The sequence below is a fragment of the Lampetra planeri genome, chromosome 4, assembly GCF_965212315.1.
Source record: "Lampetra planeri chromosome 4, kcLamPlan1.2.h2, whole genome shotgun sequence".
Lineage (NCBI taxonomy): Eukaryota > Metazoa > Chordata > Hyperoartia > Petromyzontiformes > Petromyzontidae > Lampetra > Lampetra planeri.
This window is the reverse complement of record NC_136110.1, coordinates 11629317-11649445: the sequence shown is the minus strand read 5'-3', so window position 1 is coordinate 11649445 and position 20129 is coordinate 11629317. Positions and strand designations below refer to the sequence as shown.

General features: G+C 45.2%; 1 protein-coding gene across 3 annotated transcripts in view; it reads left to right on the top strand.

Annotated features, from left to right (window-relative positions):
- The window catches only part of LOC144717699 (dihydropyrimidinase-related protein 2-like), a 45887-nt gene extending 28703 nt beyond the window's left edge, over positions 1-17184 (top strand). For 2 of the 3 annotated variants that reach the window (XM_078593263.1, XM_078593265.1), the window contains exons 5-14: positions 1659-1720; positions 3000-3080; positions 4710-4778; positions 6238-6358; positions 8006-8162; positions 9805-9946; positions 11141-11311; positions 12313-12492; positions 13280-13466; positions 15717-17184. In XM_078593263.1, coding sequence (XP_078449389.1) covers positions 1659-1720; positions 3000-3080; positions 4710-4778; positions 6238-6358; positions 8006-8162; positions 9805-9946; positions 11141-11311; positions 12313-12492; positions 13280-13466; positions 15717-15808 — 1262 coding nt within the window. In that variant the 3' untranslated portion in view covers positions 15809-17184. The remainder of the gene's footprint in view (positions 1-1658; positions 1721-2999; positions 3081-4709; positions 4779-6237; positions 6359-8005; positions 8163-9804; positions 9947-11140; positions 11312-12312; positions 12493-13279; positions 13467-15716) is intronic. The other variant, XM_078593264.1, reaches the window with a different exon arrangement.
- The last annotated feature ends 2945 nt before the right edge of the window (positions 17185-20129 follow it).

The window sequence follows — 20129 nt, the reverse complement described above, 5'->3', positions numbered from 1 at the left end:
ACGCGTGTGATCTCTTCATGATGACACATTTTACATAATGGTACCTTATATAAAGCACTGAAAGTATATTTTTTTTAAATTGTTATTGAAAGGCATGAACATAGGAACATAACGGTCAGGGAGGGCAGCTACCGCTCCCTCCTCCCACAACTTTTAGGCACGGGAGGATGAAATAAATCTTTGCCCATCAATTTAAATATCCCTCATGGGCCCTCTTGGCAACTCGACATGCGCTCCCATGATAACTCTTCTCCAAAATGGTTCCCACACAATTGTAATATTTTTCAAGTACAGATCGGTAAATTCTCGCTTAGGGAACACTTTTCACGCAATTCGGAACGCACACGGTTATAACGTGGAACGCTCACCGTTATAACGGGGAATGCACACCGTTATAAAGTATGCACACCGTTATAATGTAGTATGCACACCACGTTATAACGTGTAATGCGCGCCACGTTATAACGTGGAACACGCATCATTATAATGCAGTTTCTGAGTGGTGTGGGAATTCTGGGTATACGTGCGCAATGATACGGTACGTGGCGACGTACCCTCATCTCAGTTCTTTGTCCCCCGCATCTCGCTGTGTGTGCGTACATTGTATCTTTCCAAACTCGCCAAACTTTATTTTTCCATTATTTTTCATGGGCTTAACGCGTAAATTTTCAAGAACGCATCTACCGCGTTAATCAAGGAATCGCTGTGTAGATACAAATCGGAAGATGGAAACGATATGCATTGTAATGATAATACTTGTTTTTATTATAATGGCACGGGAAGGCAATATCCCTCCTGTGCGCTCACTGAAAGTGTGCAGAGTAGGCCGCGCGCACAGTGGCAGCTGAATTCGATAAACTGGTAGTCATGGCGACCTCACTCCCCTCAGATTGGTGTTCTGCTCGTTAGCACTTACCCATGTGCAGCAGAGAGCACTGTGAGCTCATTTGTCGGTTCTTTGGTGTACGAGAGCGATGAGGCATCTCGCTAATTTAGCAATTCTGTCGTGAGCGTATAAGATGGAGGGCCTAAGCACTGAAAAATCGAATTAATGAAATACTGCGTTACACGCTGAAAAGCCAAATTATTGAGGATGTGACAAATATGGTATTTTGATGCAAATTAGTGCAGGCACGTGTGAATAGTAACCTTATTTATAGCCCTTAAAACTCTTGTATTGCACCTATTGTGTTCCTTCTGACGGAGATGGTCTTCTTCATAGCAACACGTTGGCTTTCAGAAATACAATTATTTTGAGCCACAATTCAAGGGGAAATGCGAAGAGAATGGCCGTATCCATTGGCCTTGGTGATATAGGGGCGCCTATATTTTATATTTTATTATTGTTATCATGTTGATTAAACATTTCTCGTTTCCCCCCCCGATGTTAACTCGTACCAGGAACGTGACCACAATTTTCCCATTGGAACACGGTTTCTGCATTCGTGAATTCTTCATTCGCGAGCTTTTTCAAGATCGTAACCCTCGCGGATAGAGAGAGGGTTTACTGTACTTGAACATTGCCAGGTGAGCGAACTTGGTAACTCCACTGCTATAAGCCAAGCATTGTGAAGCGTGTAGGTTTAGGGCTTCAGGACAAGATTAATCACCTCACTCGGGGTGATGGAAGCTGAATGTTGGTGACGTTCTCTTTCAAGGTGTCAACTCGTTCCTCGTGTACATGGCTTACAAGGACAAGTACCAGCTGACCGATGCCGAGGTATTTCCTTTTGGGGGTGTTCATTAATTTCAGTGGAGGACCGTTAAAGAAAATTATTACTGAGCCTCCGCCGCCAATTCAATTTGTGCATTTAACTAAAAACAGCATCTCACAAAATATGTAACGTATATACATATATATTCTTAATAAGGCGTTTGGGTTAGATCGTGTAAGTATGAATGCGTCGTAACCCTCCACCACCCGACACAGCCAGAAAGGTTTGTCACGTAAACAAAACGTGCCAATTAGCTACTACTTCAGCCCACCGGTGTGTTGGAGAGTAAATGTTGCGGATTATTATTGTTAAATCTAAAAAAAATAATTCTCCAAAAAATACCTTTATTATGAAAATATTGGTCGTGAAAGCCTACGTGTTAAACATATAAATATATATATGTGTTGCCACACGCGTGTGGCTTGCACGGCGGTAAGGGCATCAATTCACGCACGTTTGCAGGTGCACGCAAGGCATACAAACACGCCCTGCTCGACAAAGGCAACTGCAGGTGCATTCACGTTTGGTACTTTTGTGCGCCCGTGCACAGCCTGCCAGGATACCCTCGCAGTAGACGTTTAGAGGCAAAGATGAGATGAAATGAACGTCGCTAAAAACGTTCTCGCTATTTGATCCCCAAGTGAATCTGTTCCTCCTTTGAAAAAAGAGAGATTATGATGTTTCACTGGATTTATAGCGAATGTATCAATAACATTTTTACCAATTGATTAATTACAAGCGATAAAAGCAGATAATGATTATTAATATCACAGTACTATTACAGCCTAGCTTTTTTTTTAAACAGTCATGCTGTGTGGACAACTTCAGTTGTAAAACAGTATACTTACAATCGCTGACATGTACGTTTAGGTTATTATTGTTAAGTTTTTACAAATTTAATATTTGTTTTCTCGAAAAAAAGAAATAAGAGACTTTAAGCAGTGAATTGTGACCCATAATTTCACGCAAAATTCCTTTTAAAAATACGTGTCGCTATTCATTCCTGCATTTTAATTTGTGATAACGTTTCACTCAACAAATCGTGAACAAAAAATAACACTTGTTTAAAGCCTCATTACAAACCGGTTTCACCGATTAAGCCAATTTTAAACCCACGCACATCTTCGCCCCCCTATAGCTTTACCCCTATAGATTTTAAACCACGTGCCTTCACCCCCTATAGCTTTACCCCTATAGATTTTAAACCACTTGCCCTCACCCCCTATAGCTTTACCCCTATAGATTTTAAACCACGTGCCTTCACCCCCCCCCCCCCCCCTATAGATTTACGAAGCCTTCACGGCCATCCGCGACCTCGGTGCCATTGCCTTGGTGCATGCGGAGAATGGAAGCATCATCGCAGAGGTGAGTGACCGACTCCGAGCGAGGGACACTCGGGTATGCACCCCAGATCTTCTTCTCACCACGAGAACCTGCAAGTGTGGAAAGGCACGTGGGGCCTTCCGCTTTCTGTATGTGTGTACGTATGTTGAACTTTTTTTCAAGACGTACATTGGCAACCGTGCCGATCGGAGGTGTGGGGGGAAGGACAATGAACTAAACACAAAAAAGTAGTTCTAAGGAAATTAGTTTTCAATCTAGATTTAAAAGTGCATAGCTCCAGCGGCTTCCGAATATTTGTCCACTGCACACTGCGATTTCAACTTTTAAATGTGCCCTCAGTGGGGTTGTGTGGTGGCAAAAGCCTCTAAGAAGATACAGTCACCATGCTTTGAGCACAGCTGAATAAGGCTGCTGTAAACTCACACGCACAAAGGTGGAGCTTGCAAGGTCTCGTGGGTACAGTAAACCCTTGTTTATTCGACACATATGGGGCTCTGGTCTTGCCAAATTATCCAAAATTGCGAATTATTTACAATGGTACTCCCAAATGCAATGTGTTTTTTAAAAAAATAACGCATACCAACAGTAACCAGCACTGCAGGCGAAGAAGGAGGATGTGGTAAGTTCCATGTGGTAGCTGACAGAGCTTGTGGAGGGGGGCTTAATACACTTAGTATGCACTCTGTTCACTTTATCACTCAATTATAACTTACACACCAAATTACACTAACTTAAACGTCACATTTTTCACTTAACAATTAATATTTATTACACCACATTCATCGCTGTCAGACGACATCAGCTGATGTGGCACTTCGCTGCTGACAGAGGTGCCTGTGGAAGAATATCCAGAGACTCAGGCATAATGTTGCTTATGCCTGAGTGGGTTTAAAGAAGCCAGAAATGTAGACGACATTTCTGAGAGGGTTGGCTTGCAAAGAGTGCATAAGCAAGGTAAAGTCCACAGCGACGGCTCTGCACTAACGCTCATTGCGCGCGCCGCCACCGATTCGTTGTTTTGGTCGTGGAGCACGGCATCGCTCCACGTGCTATGCCGAAATTGGACCATTCGGTCGGGCAATTTCGGCTCATGGCGAATTACCAATATAGCGTATATGCCGAAAACGCAGCCGTACCGCATTATCCCCAATTCTCAAATACCAACATAACGAGGTTTTACTGTACTTCCCATCATGCCATGCAGGCTAGATGACACGTGTGATAGTCCATCCTGAGTTATTTGTTGACGCGATAGTTTTTCTTTCACTCTGACATCATTGTTGTGTGCAGCTCAGAGGGTAAACTTTGCCACTAATTAAATAGGCCAAAGCCCAACACATGTTGTAAAACATTACAAAAACCACGCATGTGAATTGTTTTTCATCCTTGATTTAATTAATGCTATCAGCCGAATAAACCTGTTATAAACTCATTTACCGTGGTGGAGCTTGCGGGGCATGATGGGTACTTACCATGATGTTGTGCAGGTTTTGTATCTTTAAGCCTGAATAGACTGCCCATCCTGTTCTTTTGTTCATATGATAGTTTCGGTTTCGTTGACTGTGCTGTCTGGAAACTTGACCAGTATCCTCTGTAATAGGGCTTGATCTGTAATAGGACTGATCTCATCCTCTTATCCATCCCCAACAGGAACAAAAGAGGATCCTGGGTCTGCAAATCACTGGGCCTGAAGGCCACGTCCTGAGCCGGCCTGAAGAGGTGCGCTTCCCTACTTTCACGTGGCAGCAGCAGCAGCAGCAGCATTAGAATGACAATATATGTAGCAATCGGAATAATAGCACGATAAGTAACTGTAGCATGAGTAAAAGTAGTTATGTTAACCTTTATAGTAACAGGAGTAATGCGAGTAGCATCAGTTGTACTACTCACACCGCTACCACCCTAGTCTCACCCATAACCAATGCAATGAATTGTCAAGATTTGGTGTTATGGTTCGCATACCCTTATCAGTGCCTACCTTATTACACACCAATTCAGACCTTATTGGTCACCCCGTGCCCTTTTAAATATCATCGTTCATCTTACAAAGTCCCATCACAAGGAAGAAACACAAACAATTAGACAAAAACTAAAAAAATTGCCCGTATTGAAACGGCTGTACGCTGTATGGACCTGAAAACTAAATTTCCCTGTTCAAATATACAGGTGAACCGTGTAGGTTGTCAGGTATGGGTTCGAAAAATATCTAATCTTTTTGTCTGATTTGGACAATCTGATGTGTATTGTCTTTTTATTATGTTCTAATATATTAGAGGTATGTAATGTATATAGGGAATGGGTTTCAGATTTCGTTTTTTTTAAGCACTATTATATATCTCTTATTGGCTTTTTGGATTTTTGGATATTTTTACACGGTGTAGTTATTGAACGTATCTTCATGCTATCAAAGGTGACATCTCCACAGGGCAACCGCTTTTAGTGATGTCATATAAGTGATGTCACACTTTCAGATCAAACTGAAACTTTTTTTCACTTCATCCAATTTTAATATTTTATTTTATTTCACCCGAAAATCGTAAACACATCCTAAAAATGTGTTCCACTTTTTCTGTTCTGTTCATTCCATTGGCCCAAAGACAACATCAGCATATGATTAACATATCCCTTAAATCATTTATTGTCGGACGTAATCTTAGGCTTGTATCATGAAGGTAATAATTCAACATAATCGATGAATCGACGATGCTACATGTTTAATTATATTATTCCAGGAGCTACATGTATATACACAGCCCATTAAATCCACTATAGGATGACGGACTCCCCACACCGTGCCGGTCGTGGGAGTTGTTTGACCTTACTTCACCACTCTGGTCAGTGCGGCTCGGTGAAGGTAGGAAGCACAGATGGAGGGGTATAGAAGTGCAGCGCAACAGTGGATTTTGCTGCACTCTCCTCCGCTGCCCATCGTGTAGTGCACAACTGGAGTGCGTTCGTATCCGCGGCTCAATTTGTGACATCTAACAGCAGTCACCTCCGATTAGCACGTTTTGGCTACGTACTGTGCGAAAGAAGTTCAACATAGTATACACACATCCTATCAGCATCTCTTCGATCAGCAGTCCCATCAGTGGCTCTGTGCGTGTGTGGCCCCATCGGTAGCCGGAGAAGTTGTGTTGATGCCGGTTGCTGGGTGCGCTTCGCGTATTCTGCGCAGGTTGAGGCGGAGGCGGTGAACCGGGCCATCACCATTGCCAACCAAACCAACTGCCCCCTCTACATCACCAAGGTCATGAGCCGCAGCGCAGCCGATGTCATCGCTCTGTCCAGGAAGAGGGGTAAGATCATCTACGTCGTCGTCGTCATCATCTAAACATTCCTTTGTTGTAAATAGATTACTTGCACATCCGCACGGCCATTTTGTCAGTCCACTGGTGGATGAGGGCCTCGCCACGGCGTGCGGGTCATGCGAGTTATTTGACCACACTTCACCAGGATGGTCTGTGCTGGATGGTGTAGGCGGAGAGCCGGTACCTGGTGGGAAGTCATCAGCTGCCCACCAGCTAGGCCTGCGACCAAATCACCCAGAATTTACCCGATCTCACAAGCTAAGCGGGACATGAGCCCGAACAGTCCTTGGATGGGTGACCGCCACCTCGCAGCCTATAACAGGTGTTATAGACTGCGAGGGCAGCATATTGCGATAAAAATATTTTTTTGTCGAGTATTGTAAAGTATAATTGTTTTTATAACTTTTACCTCTTTTTAAACTTCCAATATAGGGTGACCCAATTTTTTTCTTCTCACCAAAGACATTTTAAATTTCCCTGTGCTGTCTGAGCAATATCTGAACCAGACCTGGCCAACTTATACTGATTAATTATTGGTCAAACAGCCTCCATGATTCGCATGGTATGGGGAGGGGAATGATAAACCACTGTGAATCGTGTTTTAATCAATGCGTTTAATTCCGTGTGATAGATGTTATATATATGAGTTCAGCCTAATTATTATTCCAAAATCGGATCAAGCAGTTGGTGATGATTGAGTCGAGTGATGTTTTACAGTGAAATTAAATACTATCTTAAACCTGCAGTTTATTGGTCACATTTGCTGTATAATACATCAATAATGAAGCCCTTTTATATTTACACAGAGCATATCTCTCAAGCTATGGTTAAGATTTTTACAAGAACACTCTCATGTTTTATCCAATGGTGCAGCTATTAGTCACGCATTTATGTGGAGCACATGGCCATTTGGCCATGAGACTAACACAATTAACTGCCCTTGTGGGCCAGTAATGAGATCCTGGATACTTAAATATGGTTGTAAATCTTCTCTCAAGCCGTCAGTGCTCGATGATGAGTTGGCTTTGGGCTGGACATGTGGCTAGCAGGGATGAGGGCCAATAAATCAAGGATGGTGATAGAATGGTAGCCAAGGAATGGAATGCGTCTGAGGGCACCTCCACCAGGGAGATGGAGCAATGAAGTCGGCTCGTTTGGATGCGCTTGGTGGATCATTACATCGCAGCATCATTACATCGCTGGATCATTACATCGCAGAATCGTGAGACATAGCAACAGCTTGGGGAGGCCTTCATCCAGCGGTGGATTGATCTTGGCTGCTGCTGCTGCTGATGATGATGTCAGTGCTGGGAGCCAAATATCCTCTTTAATTAAATCTATATTGAAAACTAATTTCTTTAGAACTGCTTTTTGTGTTTAGTTTGTTGTTCTTGCCGGCACCTCTGATTAGCACGGTTAGCTACGTACGGTGCGAAAGAAGTTCAACGCACAAACATTTAATGGTTCTCATCCGATGAGGTGTCACCTCGTCAACTTCCGACCTTTCCTTGCACATGGTCCGGGAGAGGTCAATTTTCTCTGACCTCTCGCTCGCTCACTCGCTCGGCCACCCATCGTCGCCACCGTCATCACCGCGCGTCCTGGGGTAATCGCGTTGATCGATGTCCCCGGCAGGCACGGTGGTGTACGGCGAGCCCATCACGGCCAGCCTGGGCACAGAGGGCTCGCACTACTGGAGCAAGAACTGGGCCAAGGCGGCGGCGTTCGTCACCTCGCCGCCCATCAGCCCCGACCCCTCCACGCCCGAGTACCTCAACTCCATGCTCGCATGGTGAGGCGCTCTTGCGTGAGGCAGTCGAAGGGCATGAATAAGTTCAGTGTTAATGATAGTTCTATGTTATCCATAATAGAGGGGGTGGGTGGGTGTGGGGGGGGGATTTTAGGTTTGATCGCGTAAATATAAACGTGTCGCTAAACTCTACACGGCCAATTGGTAAGGTTTGTCACATAAAAAATAACGTGTCAATTCGCTACTAGTACAGCACACCGGTGTGTTGGAGAGTAAACCCGCAATATTTACAAATCAATGTTAATGTGTCATTTTATTGAGGGAATACGACCGTGTGTTATCTTGTTGTGGTCTGGGACTGTCTTTGTTGTTGTTGCTGCCTTGCCCAATCTTAATAAATCGGACTTAGGGGCCGTCCTTAAATGACGTCACGCACCTCGGGGGGGGGGGGAGGGGGTCAGACATTTGTGACGATGTGTGACGAGGGGGGGGGGGTTTGAGAAATGTGACGTCACATCAAAATGCGCAAAATTAAATAAATATAGACAACACGTTCTACTTAATGAAATAGACTTTTTAATAAATGTTTTCTCATATTATTGGTTGTTTCGGTAAAGTCACATAGAAGGGAAATAATAAAGAACCAAGAATATGAATCCCTGCAGTCACGAAAGCTTTAAATCTAAATGTTTTCTCCTACAACGTCAGAGTGCAGCGCCACATTAAATACACACTACAATGACAATAGTTTAAAGCGATTTTAAGCATGTTTTATTTTTTGGGGGGGAGGGGCAGAGCTTTGTGACGTCATATTTGAGGGGGGGGTCTGACTTTTTGTGACGCCATGTGACGAAGGGGGGGGGGTCAAAAATCGTCCAAAATCGCGTGACGTCATTTATAGACAGCCACTAACCCCGTGCCCATACTCCAGTCTAAATCAAGATTCAGATTCGCTGAATGGGCTTCTTGACGGCGCAGGAACAGTATCCCTCAGGCAGAAGAGGCTCACTGGTTCCCCAGACTGATTGACAGGAAAGTGCCATTCTGAGGTGTATGTACATGCCCGCTGAGGTGTGTACACGCTCGCCAGGGTGTGTACAGTCGGGGTGGAAGGGTGCATCGATTCATTTAATGATGTTGATTGCTCAGGCTAAGACACATGCAAATTGAATCACGTGTGTAAGAATGAGCATTTTTCTTTGCAGTGAGTGCGTATGATATGATTATGCTACATTTAGGGGAATGAAACGAATAAAACGTGTGCAAACGAGACCGAGCAAAAACAAGAAACAATCCAAACGCGCCTATCAGATCAGGACAAGAAAGTATTGATACTTCAGTTGAATTGTGGCTCTGAATCATGACAAGCCATCGAATCATCCGGTGGGGTAGTGGTGGATTCGGTATACCTCGAGTGTGCATTAGAGTTGTCACAATGACAAAGTGTACATTTCATAGAGGCAGACAGATGGAGACAATAATACAGAGCTAGGCAGAGAGAAGTAGTGTACGTTGATTTAAAATTTCATGCATCCCCATTTGTGTCCGTGCAGTAAAGACGTTGTTAATCAGCTCCCTCTCCCTGCCCTCCCTCTCTACCCTGCGCCATCATCACCACCATCATCATTCACCATCATCACCACCATCATCACCACCACCATCATTACCATCATCATCGCATCAGCGGGGACCTGCACGTGACGGGCAGCGCTCACTGCACGTTCAGCACCGCGCAGAAGGCTCTGGGCAAGGACGACTTCACGCTCATCCCCGAGGGCACCAACGGCATCGAGGAGCGCATGAGCATCGTGTGGGACAAGGGTGTGGTGAGTTCCTCGACAACACGGCACAAGCGCTTGCGCGCACATGCACACACTCACCGCTCGGTGTTAACGCCAAACACCAGCCACCCGCCACTGACTAGCGCGATTGGCTACGTGCGGTGCGAAAGAAGTTGAAAATGTAACTATTTTTTTAAATTTTGTTTAACCAGGTAAGGCCAAACTGAGCGATACAGCTCTTTTTCAGAAGCGACCTGGCCACAAATGGCTTACTTGGAAATTTCTAGCAAACAAATACTCGTCGATTCTAAATGTGTAGAGAAAATCCAGAAGACCTGGATAAAAACCCACGTGACCACGGAGAGCACATGCATACATGCTTACAGCCCTGTGCAGATGTATAGGCCGGAGAAAGTGCTTGTAGAGATACGCTTATTAGCTCTCTACGTCGAATGTTTTTGGTTAGTACCGTGTGTCGTTTGGTATTGCTTTTTAAGCAACTGAATTATATAACTGAACTGCTAAGGTCATCGCTTCAGATACCGAACCTATCATTTCGATGATCTCCGTGTTTGAGTCGCAAGACTCAAAGCAGTTTTGTGATATCATCTAGAACAGTTTTTTTCCCTGGGCATGCATTACTTGCACTGTAAAGCTCTAGCCAGACTTTAATTGTCTCCCTAGACTAGAGCTGTGGGCAACTACTACTTCACTGTTAATTAGGAACATGTCATGGCAAGAAGAATATCTCATAATAGCAGAAGATGCAAATAACTACTTTTAAATGCATTGTCTTGAGTGTTATATTACGACGGCACTGACAAAAACCAGGACTTTTAATGTTCCTTGAATACTTATTGCTGCCTCAAAAGGAGGACGATCCTGGGAAAACTAGGAGAGGTGGTAACCCTGCAGCTAACATGAAATAAGTCATTGTCATAGGAAGTAGATTTTGCTAGCCGCTTGGTATTTTGGATCTTCTCTTGGGCCCTATTTGAACCTGGGATAAGCAATTGCACCTCCGATGAGCAGATGAACTACGTACGGTGCGAAAGAAGTTCAACATACATACATCCTACCAGCAACTCTGATTGTGGTTCTATCAGCAACCCCATCGGTGGCTCTATGTGTGGCCCCATCGGTAGCTGTAGCAGTTGTCTCGATGCCGGTTGCTTGTTGCGGTTCACGTTGACGGCTCACGAGCATCGCCGCACGTTTCCCTGCGTCCTGTCGCCCCAGGCCACCGGAAAGATGGACGAAAACCAGTTCGTCGCAGTGACCAGCACCAACGCAGCCAAAGTGTTTAACCTGTACCCCCGCAAGGGGCGCATCGCAGTGGGCTCCGATGCAGACCTCATCATATGGGACCCGGACGTGGTGAAGACCATCTCTGCCAAGACTCACCACCAGGTGAAGCCGCGCGTTCAAATGCTCGCTCCCGTCGTCGCCGTAGTCATGGTTTCGCAAGAATTAGATTTTTATTCAGAATCAGGTTAAGGCATCACCCCGCCTAAATGAGCAAGGGGAGGTGTTCATCCGTGTTGTTGGGACAACAGCAGTGTTCCATCTGTCATGCCATCATAGTGGCCTGTCTCATCACAGGACAATCGATGATGAGTTTGCATGAAGTGGTGCAAGGTTGGTTGGCATTGGGGGGTCAGATGGGCAGAGTTGACCCAATTTGGAATGCATAACTTTTGATTTCAGCAATCTCGTTTGGATGTATGGAGCCAGAATTTCCTATTCCACAACCCTATAATGAGATCCAGCCCCTCGTTCATCTGTGACCACCGCTCTCTTCTCACTCAGTGTGCAAACTTGCCATGGGAGGGGTGGTAATTTTAGCAGCCCCAGTGGGATGATGATCACGGTGATAGACGGAACCAATGTTCACTGCAGTTATGTCTCACTGCGTTATGATCGCGAGTCAAACAAATATCCATCTGTCAACTGCTTCTGTATGCAGTCGTGACATCAGAGAATGTAATACACAACATAACTTCTTCTGGAGTAATTTCCAAAGGCCTCTTTTTACCCAAAAGGAGAAAGTCATTCTTGCTCTTCAAAGAGTAGATATTATGCAGTCATAACTCATTTGTATACTAGGCCCTGGACAGCTTTGAAACCAAATGCTTGAGAATCTGGATTGTGATGTCAATCATCATTCATTGCCTTTATTCACAGCGATGGGAGCTCAGAGGCCAACCATGGGAATTAGCAATAACTTCCAGTCACGCAGCAGCAATCGTCTTTGTAATAACTACAACCACATGTGCATCATGGGAACAAAGGACGAGTATATATTCACATGGGCACTACATTGGTGCTGTTTTGTTACTACGAGAAGAGACGATCTTGAGTCCGGACTTGAGCCTGGGGCCTCCCGCGTGCACGCGCGTCCCCTTTCGCAGGCGGTGGAGTACAACATCTTCGAGGGCATGGAGGTACGGGGAGTTCCGCTGGCCGTCATCAGCCAGGGCAAGATCGTGATGGAGGACGGCACGCTGCATGCCATGCAGGGCGTCGGCCGCTTCGTGCCGCGGAAGGCGTTCCCCGAGCAGGTGTACAAGCGCATCAAGGCGCGCAGCCAGGTGCGTGTGCCACCTCCCCTCCCCCAATCCCTCGTTTGCATCGCCGAGTCTCCTCCGTTGCCTACGGTTCGCAAACACGCGCTTGCGTGCGGCATGGCGTCTGACGTTTCGCTCCACGCGCCGGGAGCGTTTTCAAAAACGGAATTGGATTGACCAGTGTCAGGGCACCACCCCCCCACCCCCACCCCTGCAACTGATCCCGATCGCGTGGGTTGCGGGTTTCCATCACTTTGTAGGGCCACTCGGCCCACTGCCCCTCTGCGGGAAATAAAACGAACACACCTGGCGGTTGCCACTCGTGGTTGTGGTCAGAACAGATTGGCATCCGCCGCAGTAACGGCACTGACCCCGAACCAAAACAAGCACCCCCTAGTGCTCGCTATGTCCACGAGTCAGAGTCAGATACTACACCGCTTGGCCATGCAGCGGCCACCACCAGGAGCATAAACCACCATCGCTCGAACTCCGGTCATCCTCGCAGCAGCGGCTTTTGGCTGGCCATCGAACAAAGACGGTTACCGCATCGTGCCCTTTCAGGTGCGCTTTGTCGGCCGTCTGGAATGCTCTTCTGATATTAGGAAGCCACTGGAGCTATGGTGCACTTTTAAATTATCTATATTGAAAACTCATATCTTTAGAACTGATTTTTGTGTTAAAATTTTCGTCCTTCACCCCGGCACCTGGGAGTAGTACGGTTGGCTACGTACGGCACGAAAGAAGCTCAACGTACATACGCACATGCCACAACAAGTCCCACCGACAAACGAACCCTTCTTCCTCTCCGCAGCTTACGGAGCTGCAGGGCGTCCCCCGGGGCCTGTACGACGGCCCCGTGCAGGAGGTGACCGTGTCCTCGCGCACAGCCACCCCGGCCGCTTCGGCCAAAACGTCGCCCACTCGACAGATGGCGGCCTCTGCCGCCTCCCAGGCCTCCAACCTGCGCAACCTGCACCAGTCGGGATTCTGTCTCTCTGGTAAGGGCAGCTGCACCAGTTGGGGCTTCTGTCTCTCTGGTCAGGGCACCTGTACCAATTGCACCTGTGCTCAGCCTTCGCTGCCCCCTTGTGACGAAATAGGGTCAGGGTTTTTGGTTTTCTGGTCAGCGATTTAGCATGTAGGCTTTCGCGACCAATATTTATCAAGATAAAATTTGTTGGGTTTGATGGCTAACCATCGAACAAAGACAGCCACTGCATCGCGCACTTTCAGATGCGCTTCTGCAGCCGTCTGGAATGCTCTTTCTTCTAATATTAGGAAACCACTGGAGCTATGCACTTTTAAATGTAGATTGAAAACTCATTTCATAGAACTGTTTTTTGTGTTTAGTTTGTTGCCCTTCCCCGGCACCTCCAATTAGCACGGTTGGCTACGTACTGTGTAAGAAGTTCAACATAAATTTCGATTTAAAGCTTTCGTGACTGCAGGGATTCATCTTCTTGGTTCTTTCGGTAAAGTCACGTAGAAGGGAAATAATAAAATAATAAAAATAAAACATAATAAAATAATTCTCACGACGTTTCGGCCACAATGCAAGCAGCCGTCCTCACCTGAGGACGGCTGTTTAATTTTTCTTATTTTATTATTTCCCTTCTATGTGACTTTACCGAAAGAACCAAGAAGAAGTTCAACATACATACCTCCACCCGACACAGCCACCCGATACAAATATTATGAACAGCAAAGGCAAAGGAATGTTGCCACGGCTGTGTATTTGAGTCGGATTCTTTGTTATCCTGGAGAAATCCGATGAAGCTATGAAGCTCTTTGTCACAGATGTCCAGTAGGGGCGGGTCAGCGAGCTACATTAATTGTTGCCTTATAAACATGAGCAAAATCCCCATGGACAATGACAGAATGTAAATGCTCAGAGCCAGACTTACATTTTAAGTCAGTGATTTCAATGTATGTTTTGCCAGTAGTGAGCGACTGGGTGGCACTGTGACAAAGAGAGAGCTTGAGTCACAATCATGATGGTCTAAGTTGAACTCCTTGTCAGGGTTTTATTTTCCTTCGAGGTCAATAAGACGAGTACTCAACCTTGTGGGACGCCAACGGTGCATGCGCTGGAGGGAAGACTGCCCACCACCATAGGAATGTTTAATTTCCACCGTTGGTTCAGGGCCACCAGTGGTGGTGAGCGCTGATCCATGTCGACCACGTATCATCGGCAGGGGGCGGGGGGAACTGGGCCCCCACTTCTACTGGACATCTGTGAAAAAGAGCTTCATAGTTCATCGGATTTCTCCAGTATAAATATTCAGATTCACTACTGACAGCTCAGCTAAATTGCCTGCAGCAGTTGCAAGGGGCTGGAGAAAATGCAAAAATTAGGACAATTAAGCAATTGGCGTTACAACATTTCCCCCTACATACAGGACGTGAGAGTTAGAGCAAAATGCTCGTCATGTTTATTGATCCCATCTCCAACATCATACTCACGTTAAAGAAAGCTAATGTTATCACAGATTATAATTCACTTTTTTTTTTATATCATCTATTATATCATGGGGGATACATGAAACAATATTTTCCTGAATCGCAATTTACACGTGTTAAAAAAGTAAAAAATGTAAAAAAAAAAGTATTGGGCTCAATTCACCAATTTCTGTTGAATGTTACATACTATATTAAGTTGAGTCCAAGCTCTATCTCGCTACGGTGTAGAGTCTCTCCATCCTGCGCCTGCTGGAGAGCCTATGTATGCCACCACCCATTCCTCTAATCAAGCTCACGCTATAAGGCGACCTTGTACTTGTGCTTACTCAAAGTGGCCTACTCACTGGCAGTGACCGCAATTCAAGTTTAAGCCTTAAACGCTCACAAAATGAAACCTCCTAGCTAACATTTTGCCACGGTGGCGAGATGTTAACTATTTCGCCTGGTGTGCAGGAGGTCGTGGGTTCGATCCCAACTATGAGGCCTGCTATATATTTGGAGTTTGCATGTTTTCCCTGGGGTCGAGTGGATTTTTCTCCAGGTGCCTCCACAGTTAGAATCAGCTACATTTATAGTATTTGGCTGCTATAAATGCCCACGTGATAAGCCACTTCGTTGGGCTATCATGTGTGATAGTTAGGTCACTTCTGAAAAAGTGCTACATAGCTCAGTGGACCTTACCTGGTGAAATAAAAGTTTTTTTTAATGAGTTTAGAACTTTCCCGGTGGCATCTCGTGCTTCTTTTGTTCGCTATAGCTGCGTTTGTGCATGTGCGCATTCATGGCAGGAGCCCAAGTGGATGACAATAAGCCGCGTCGCACCGGACACCGTATCGTGGCGCCTCCCGGGGGACGCTCGAACATCACCTCCCTGGGCTAAAGAGAGAGAGAGCGACAGAGACGGCGACCAGAGGCACCGCCACTGCCCACCGCCAAGACCGCCACGAGCGCCGTCAATGCCCTCAACCCAACAAACCCCACCCGCACGCCATTGTGACTCCCATCTCTCAGTTGTCTCGGCGCGCCTGGATAGAGTCTGTATCTGCTGCATGAGCAAGGGGTTTGCCCGCCACAAGCTGCGGTGGCTTTTTCTTTTTCTGGCTGTCAGATGCATATTGCAGCCTGGAAGGGCAATTTTATACCGATATTATTATCCTGGAATAATGCGCGCGTTGGTTGGGGCGATAGCAGCATTTAACTCAGCTGGTGCATGGTTCGTCATGTGATCAGATCTTGCATCGCACGCTTTGGGAAAGATTTACGTTAATATTACCAACGTTTGGTTAACCCTGGAAATCGTGAAAGTTTTAAGGTCGTATTCACCAATTTTTTGGATCGCACTGCTTCAAGAGTGTGTGGAAAGAAACTGGAGTTCCCAGGGAATCCCTAAATGTACAAGTTTAAATTTCTAAAACTTCTTGCAAATCGTCTGTCGTAAACACACTGCTCTGCTTATTGCATGTGTAGTGATCCACTCAGAGACACTAGGAGTAGGAGGCACTCTTCACAGGGTACAAGGGGTAACTACACTCTCAGTCAGGACAGCGAACAGACTGCCTGACTGACAACGTCGAGAAGGTGAAGACGGTAACGAAGACTCAAGCAGCCCGACGGGATTCCACTCCAAGCAACAGCCCTGAACCATCGCTCGGGGTCGCCTTTTATCCTCCTAGCGTGGCCTGGCTCCGCCCCCGGCCACGCCCCCCTTCTAGAACCTACTAGTGGGTTCCCGGGCTTCCCTCACGTGCCCCCCCTATCACCTTTGCCCTACATCCCTCTTTCTGCTTATCACGTCACCTGCTGACAGACAGGGCTGCTGCAACCGCAGATCCCTTTCTCTGCCAGCAACCAGCGCTATGCTCCATAGTGAACCATTTCATGTCACTACACATGCACTGCATTGCCCAGAAAGGGAGTGTCTTGCACAAGTTCCATCGTTGTGTTATCCACCAACCCCACCTCCAAGAGGTTAAATTACAGACTGATGCCACCACACCGATTAATGATTTAAAAAAAAAATACAAGTTTTACCCAATGAGTATTAACACACCGTGCCCTTACCAGGCTGCCCATCGTTTAAAAATGTCGTCTGAATTGCATTGGCAATGCTTCTCGTTGGGAAACGTGCTTCCGATCACAAATGCAGACTCAATCCAGTTGTGCCGACAGCTTTAGAATTACTAAATGCTCAGCAGGAATGCTAACAGTGGTTGCTCGTATAAAGATAACGATAACAATAATAAAGAATAAAAGTAAGAGTAAGGTCTGATTTCTTTGTCTTGCCATAGATGACCGACTGCTTTGCAGGATATTTCTGACGTAGAAGGGTGAGAAAGTGGTCGTGATGATTGCTTCTGTTACACGGGAAGTGCCACGGTGGCTAGGAGATGTTAACTACCTTGTCTGCTATACAGGAGGTCGTGGGTTCGATCTCGACCCTGACGCCTGCTGTATATTTGGAGTTTGCATGTTCTCCCCGTGGTCACATGGATTTTTCCCCGGGTCCTCTTGTTTTTCGCTCCACATTTAGAAACACACGTTTCGACTATTTGGCTGCTATACATTTCCACATGAAAGCCACTTCGTGGAACTATCATTTGTGGCCAGGTCGCTTGTGAAAAGAGCTGCATAGCTCAGTGGGCCTTACCTGGAACAAAACAACAATTAGTGCATGCGCAGGACTCACTGAGCAGGAGAAATATTCACCACATTTTGAATTCGAATTTACAGTATTGGTTTTGTACCAACGGTGAGAAGAAACCGTCTCATTACATTTGGTGCTGCACTTAATTTTGGTTACATTTCACCTCTTGAGAAATTATAATTTCGTTTTGACCGACGGGTGACGTACCACACTATCTGCTGGACATCTGTGAAAAAGAGCTTTATGGCTCATCGGATTCATCTAGTATAGATAAATATTCTGATCATCGTGTTAAGGGCGAGTGGGAAAGTGCCGCCCCCTCTAATCGTGTGCACCAGAGGTCACTAAAAGGGATCTCAGAGGTAGCTCTGTGATATCCGTTTCCGTGGGCCATTCTCTAACACGGATAAGTTGCACCACTCTGCGTGGGTTCCAAAAGATGCGGAAAACACAATCGGAATGCGACCGTGAAAAAAAAATCACAAATTATTAAAGAGATCAACCGTGTGTGCATGACATGAGAATTCGGTTTGGGTTAACGTGCTGTGTTCTAAGATCACATCCCATTGTCCGACACTTATAATTTAACTACAGTTTTGCAGCAAATGGGCTTTTATTCGAACGCGTATCCAGCAAGAAGGTTTGTCTGTGCCTGAAAAGTGAGTGCTTGACGACGTTCTTTTTTTTCAAGGCACTTTGGCCAAAACAAAAGCATTGACGTGCAGCAGTCATGATGGGGGATTGTTTTACCATACTGCACCATACTGCTCAGTGCGGGTTGGTGAAAGCACATTTTGTCTTTGTCGAGTATGTATGTTGAACTTCTTTCGCACCGTACGTAGCCAACCGTGCTAATGATAGATGCGGTGGGGAAGGACAACAAACTAAACACAAAAAGCAGCTCTAAAGAAATGAGTTTTCAATTTATATTTCAAAGTACACATCTCCAGTGGCTCCCTAATAACAATATAGAGTGCCTGACTGGCATGGATGTCTCTATCCAGGAGAGCTACTTGGGTATAAAGGGCTCATTGGCTTCTCTGCCAAATCAAGGCAGTGTACCACTGATTTTGAAACATTCGTGTTTTACACCAGCGCCCCAAACTCTGTGCAACTGGCAAACGTGTAAAGTGTATCTCTTTAAAAAAGAGTCTTTGGGGAAACTGCTATATTATAACTCTTGTTGGTTTAAAACTCTAGGTCCTGTGGCCCACCCATGGCTTTACATTCCAACAGTATTATATAAATGATACGTTTATATGTAATACTTGTTATTTTAGTATCGATTTCATCGTTTGTTAAAATCATGTTTTAAGACCATTTTCTAACTTTTTCTGTATTTAAATGTCACATTCAGTGCCCTCATGTTGAGTTCATATCTGTCACATGATACATTTGCCCATATGCAAATATTCACCCATGTGAGCTGGAGCATAAAGTGGACATGTTTTTCGGAGGGCATTGTGTATACACACTGCAAAAAGGAAAAAAAACTACCACTTTATGCTTTGCACCTCGCATTTTGTGCACATCGAATTTGTGCACATCAATTTTTCGCAATTTGAAACTATTTTCGTTGACAAAATTGTCAATTGTACGATCATCAATCCTGTCTCGTTTCACGCCAAAAAAAAATAACCACTGGTTTTACAGCATATTACTTTTTTTTCTCATCCTTGTTCATCATGACACATTCAACATGCAGCCCTTGGGGGACCGGTAAATTATTCGTCGAAAAAAATATTTGGCTTCATGCCGTGGGGTCATGTGTGAACAAGAGGCAAAGGCCACTTCTCAAAACTACTGATGCCTACATGATTTCCACATTTGTTGAAATATATAGGTCGGCAACTGCAAACAGAAACACCTGAGATTTGAGGTGCCAATTTATCAACCAGCCAATGTTCATATGGGGTTGTTTTTTCAACAGCTAAAACGCACTGAAATGCGTTATTGCTGCTGATAAGGATAATTTACAAGATATATAATGTTATTATTAATTTAGACTTAAGGTACCTGCATTGAATTGGCTTCATGATCCAATTTTAGAACTGTATAGTTTATCCTAAAGAGTATAGGAATTGCAAAGTCCTAACAAATGTCTCTTTTATTTGAAAACACGTAAAAAATCTGCTCAAAATGTTAAGCCAATACTGTATGTTTAAATAAATTGTGATAACCAGCTACATTGTCTCCACATTAAAATAAAATTAAGAAAAAAATGTAGGCCTCAATCCAGACTTAGGTTTGCTTTATGTGCGAGTGCAACGAATATTTTTTGCCAACATTTTTGGTGGGAAAATGGCCAAAGCCTTCCTACTGTCTGACTATTTCAAATCTAGAATGTCTGACTATTTGGCAATTTTCTGCCAATAATTGACACAAAAGTGGTTCACTAATACAGAAACTCAAGTCCTTTATGCCTTAAACATTGGCTGAGGGAGGTGGCACAGATTTCTCAATGCACAATGTGAGTTCTGTGCAGTACTCCAGAGACGTATGAAACACACCAACCACCTCTGGTCAAACCCAGAAATCAATTTCACACACGTGGCAA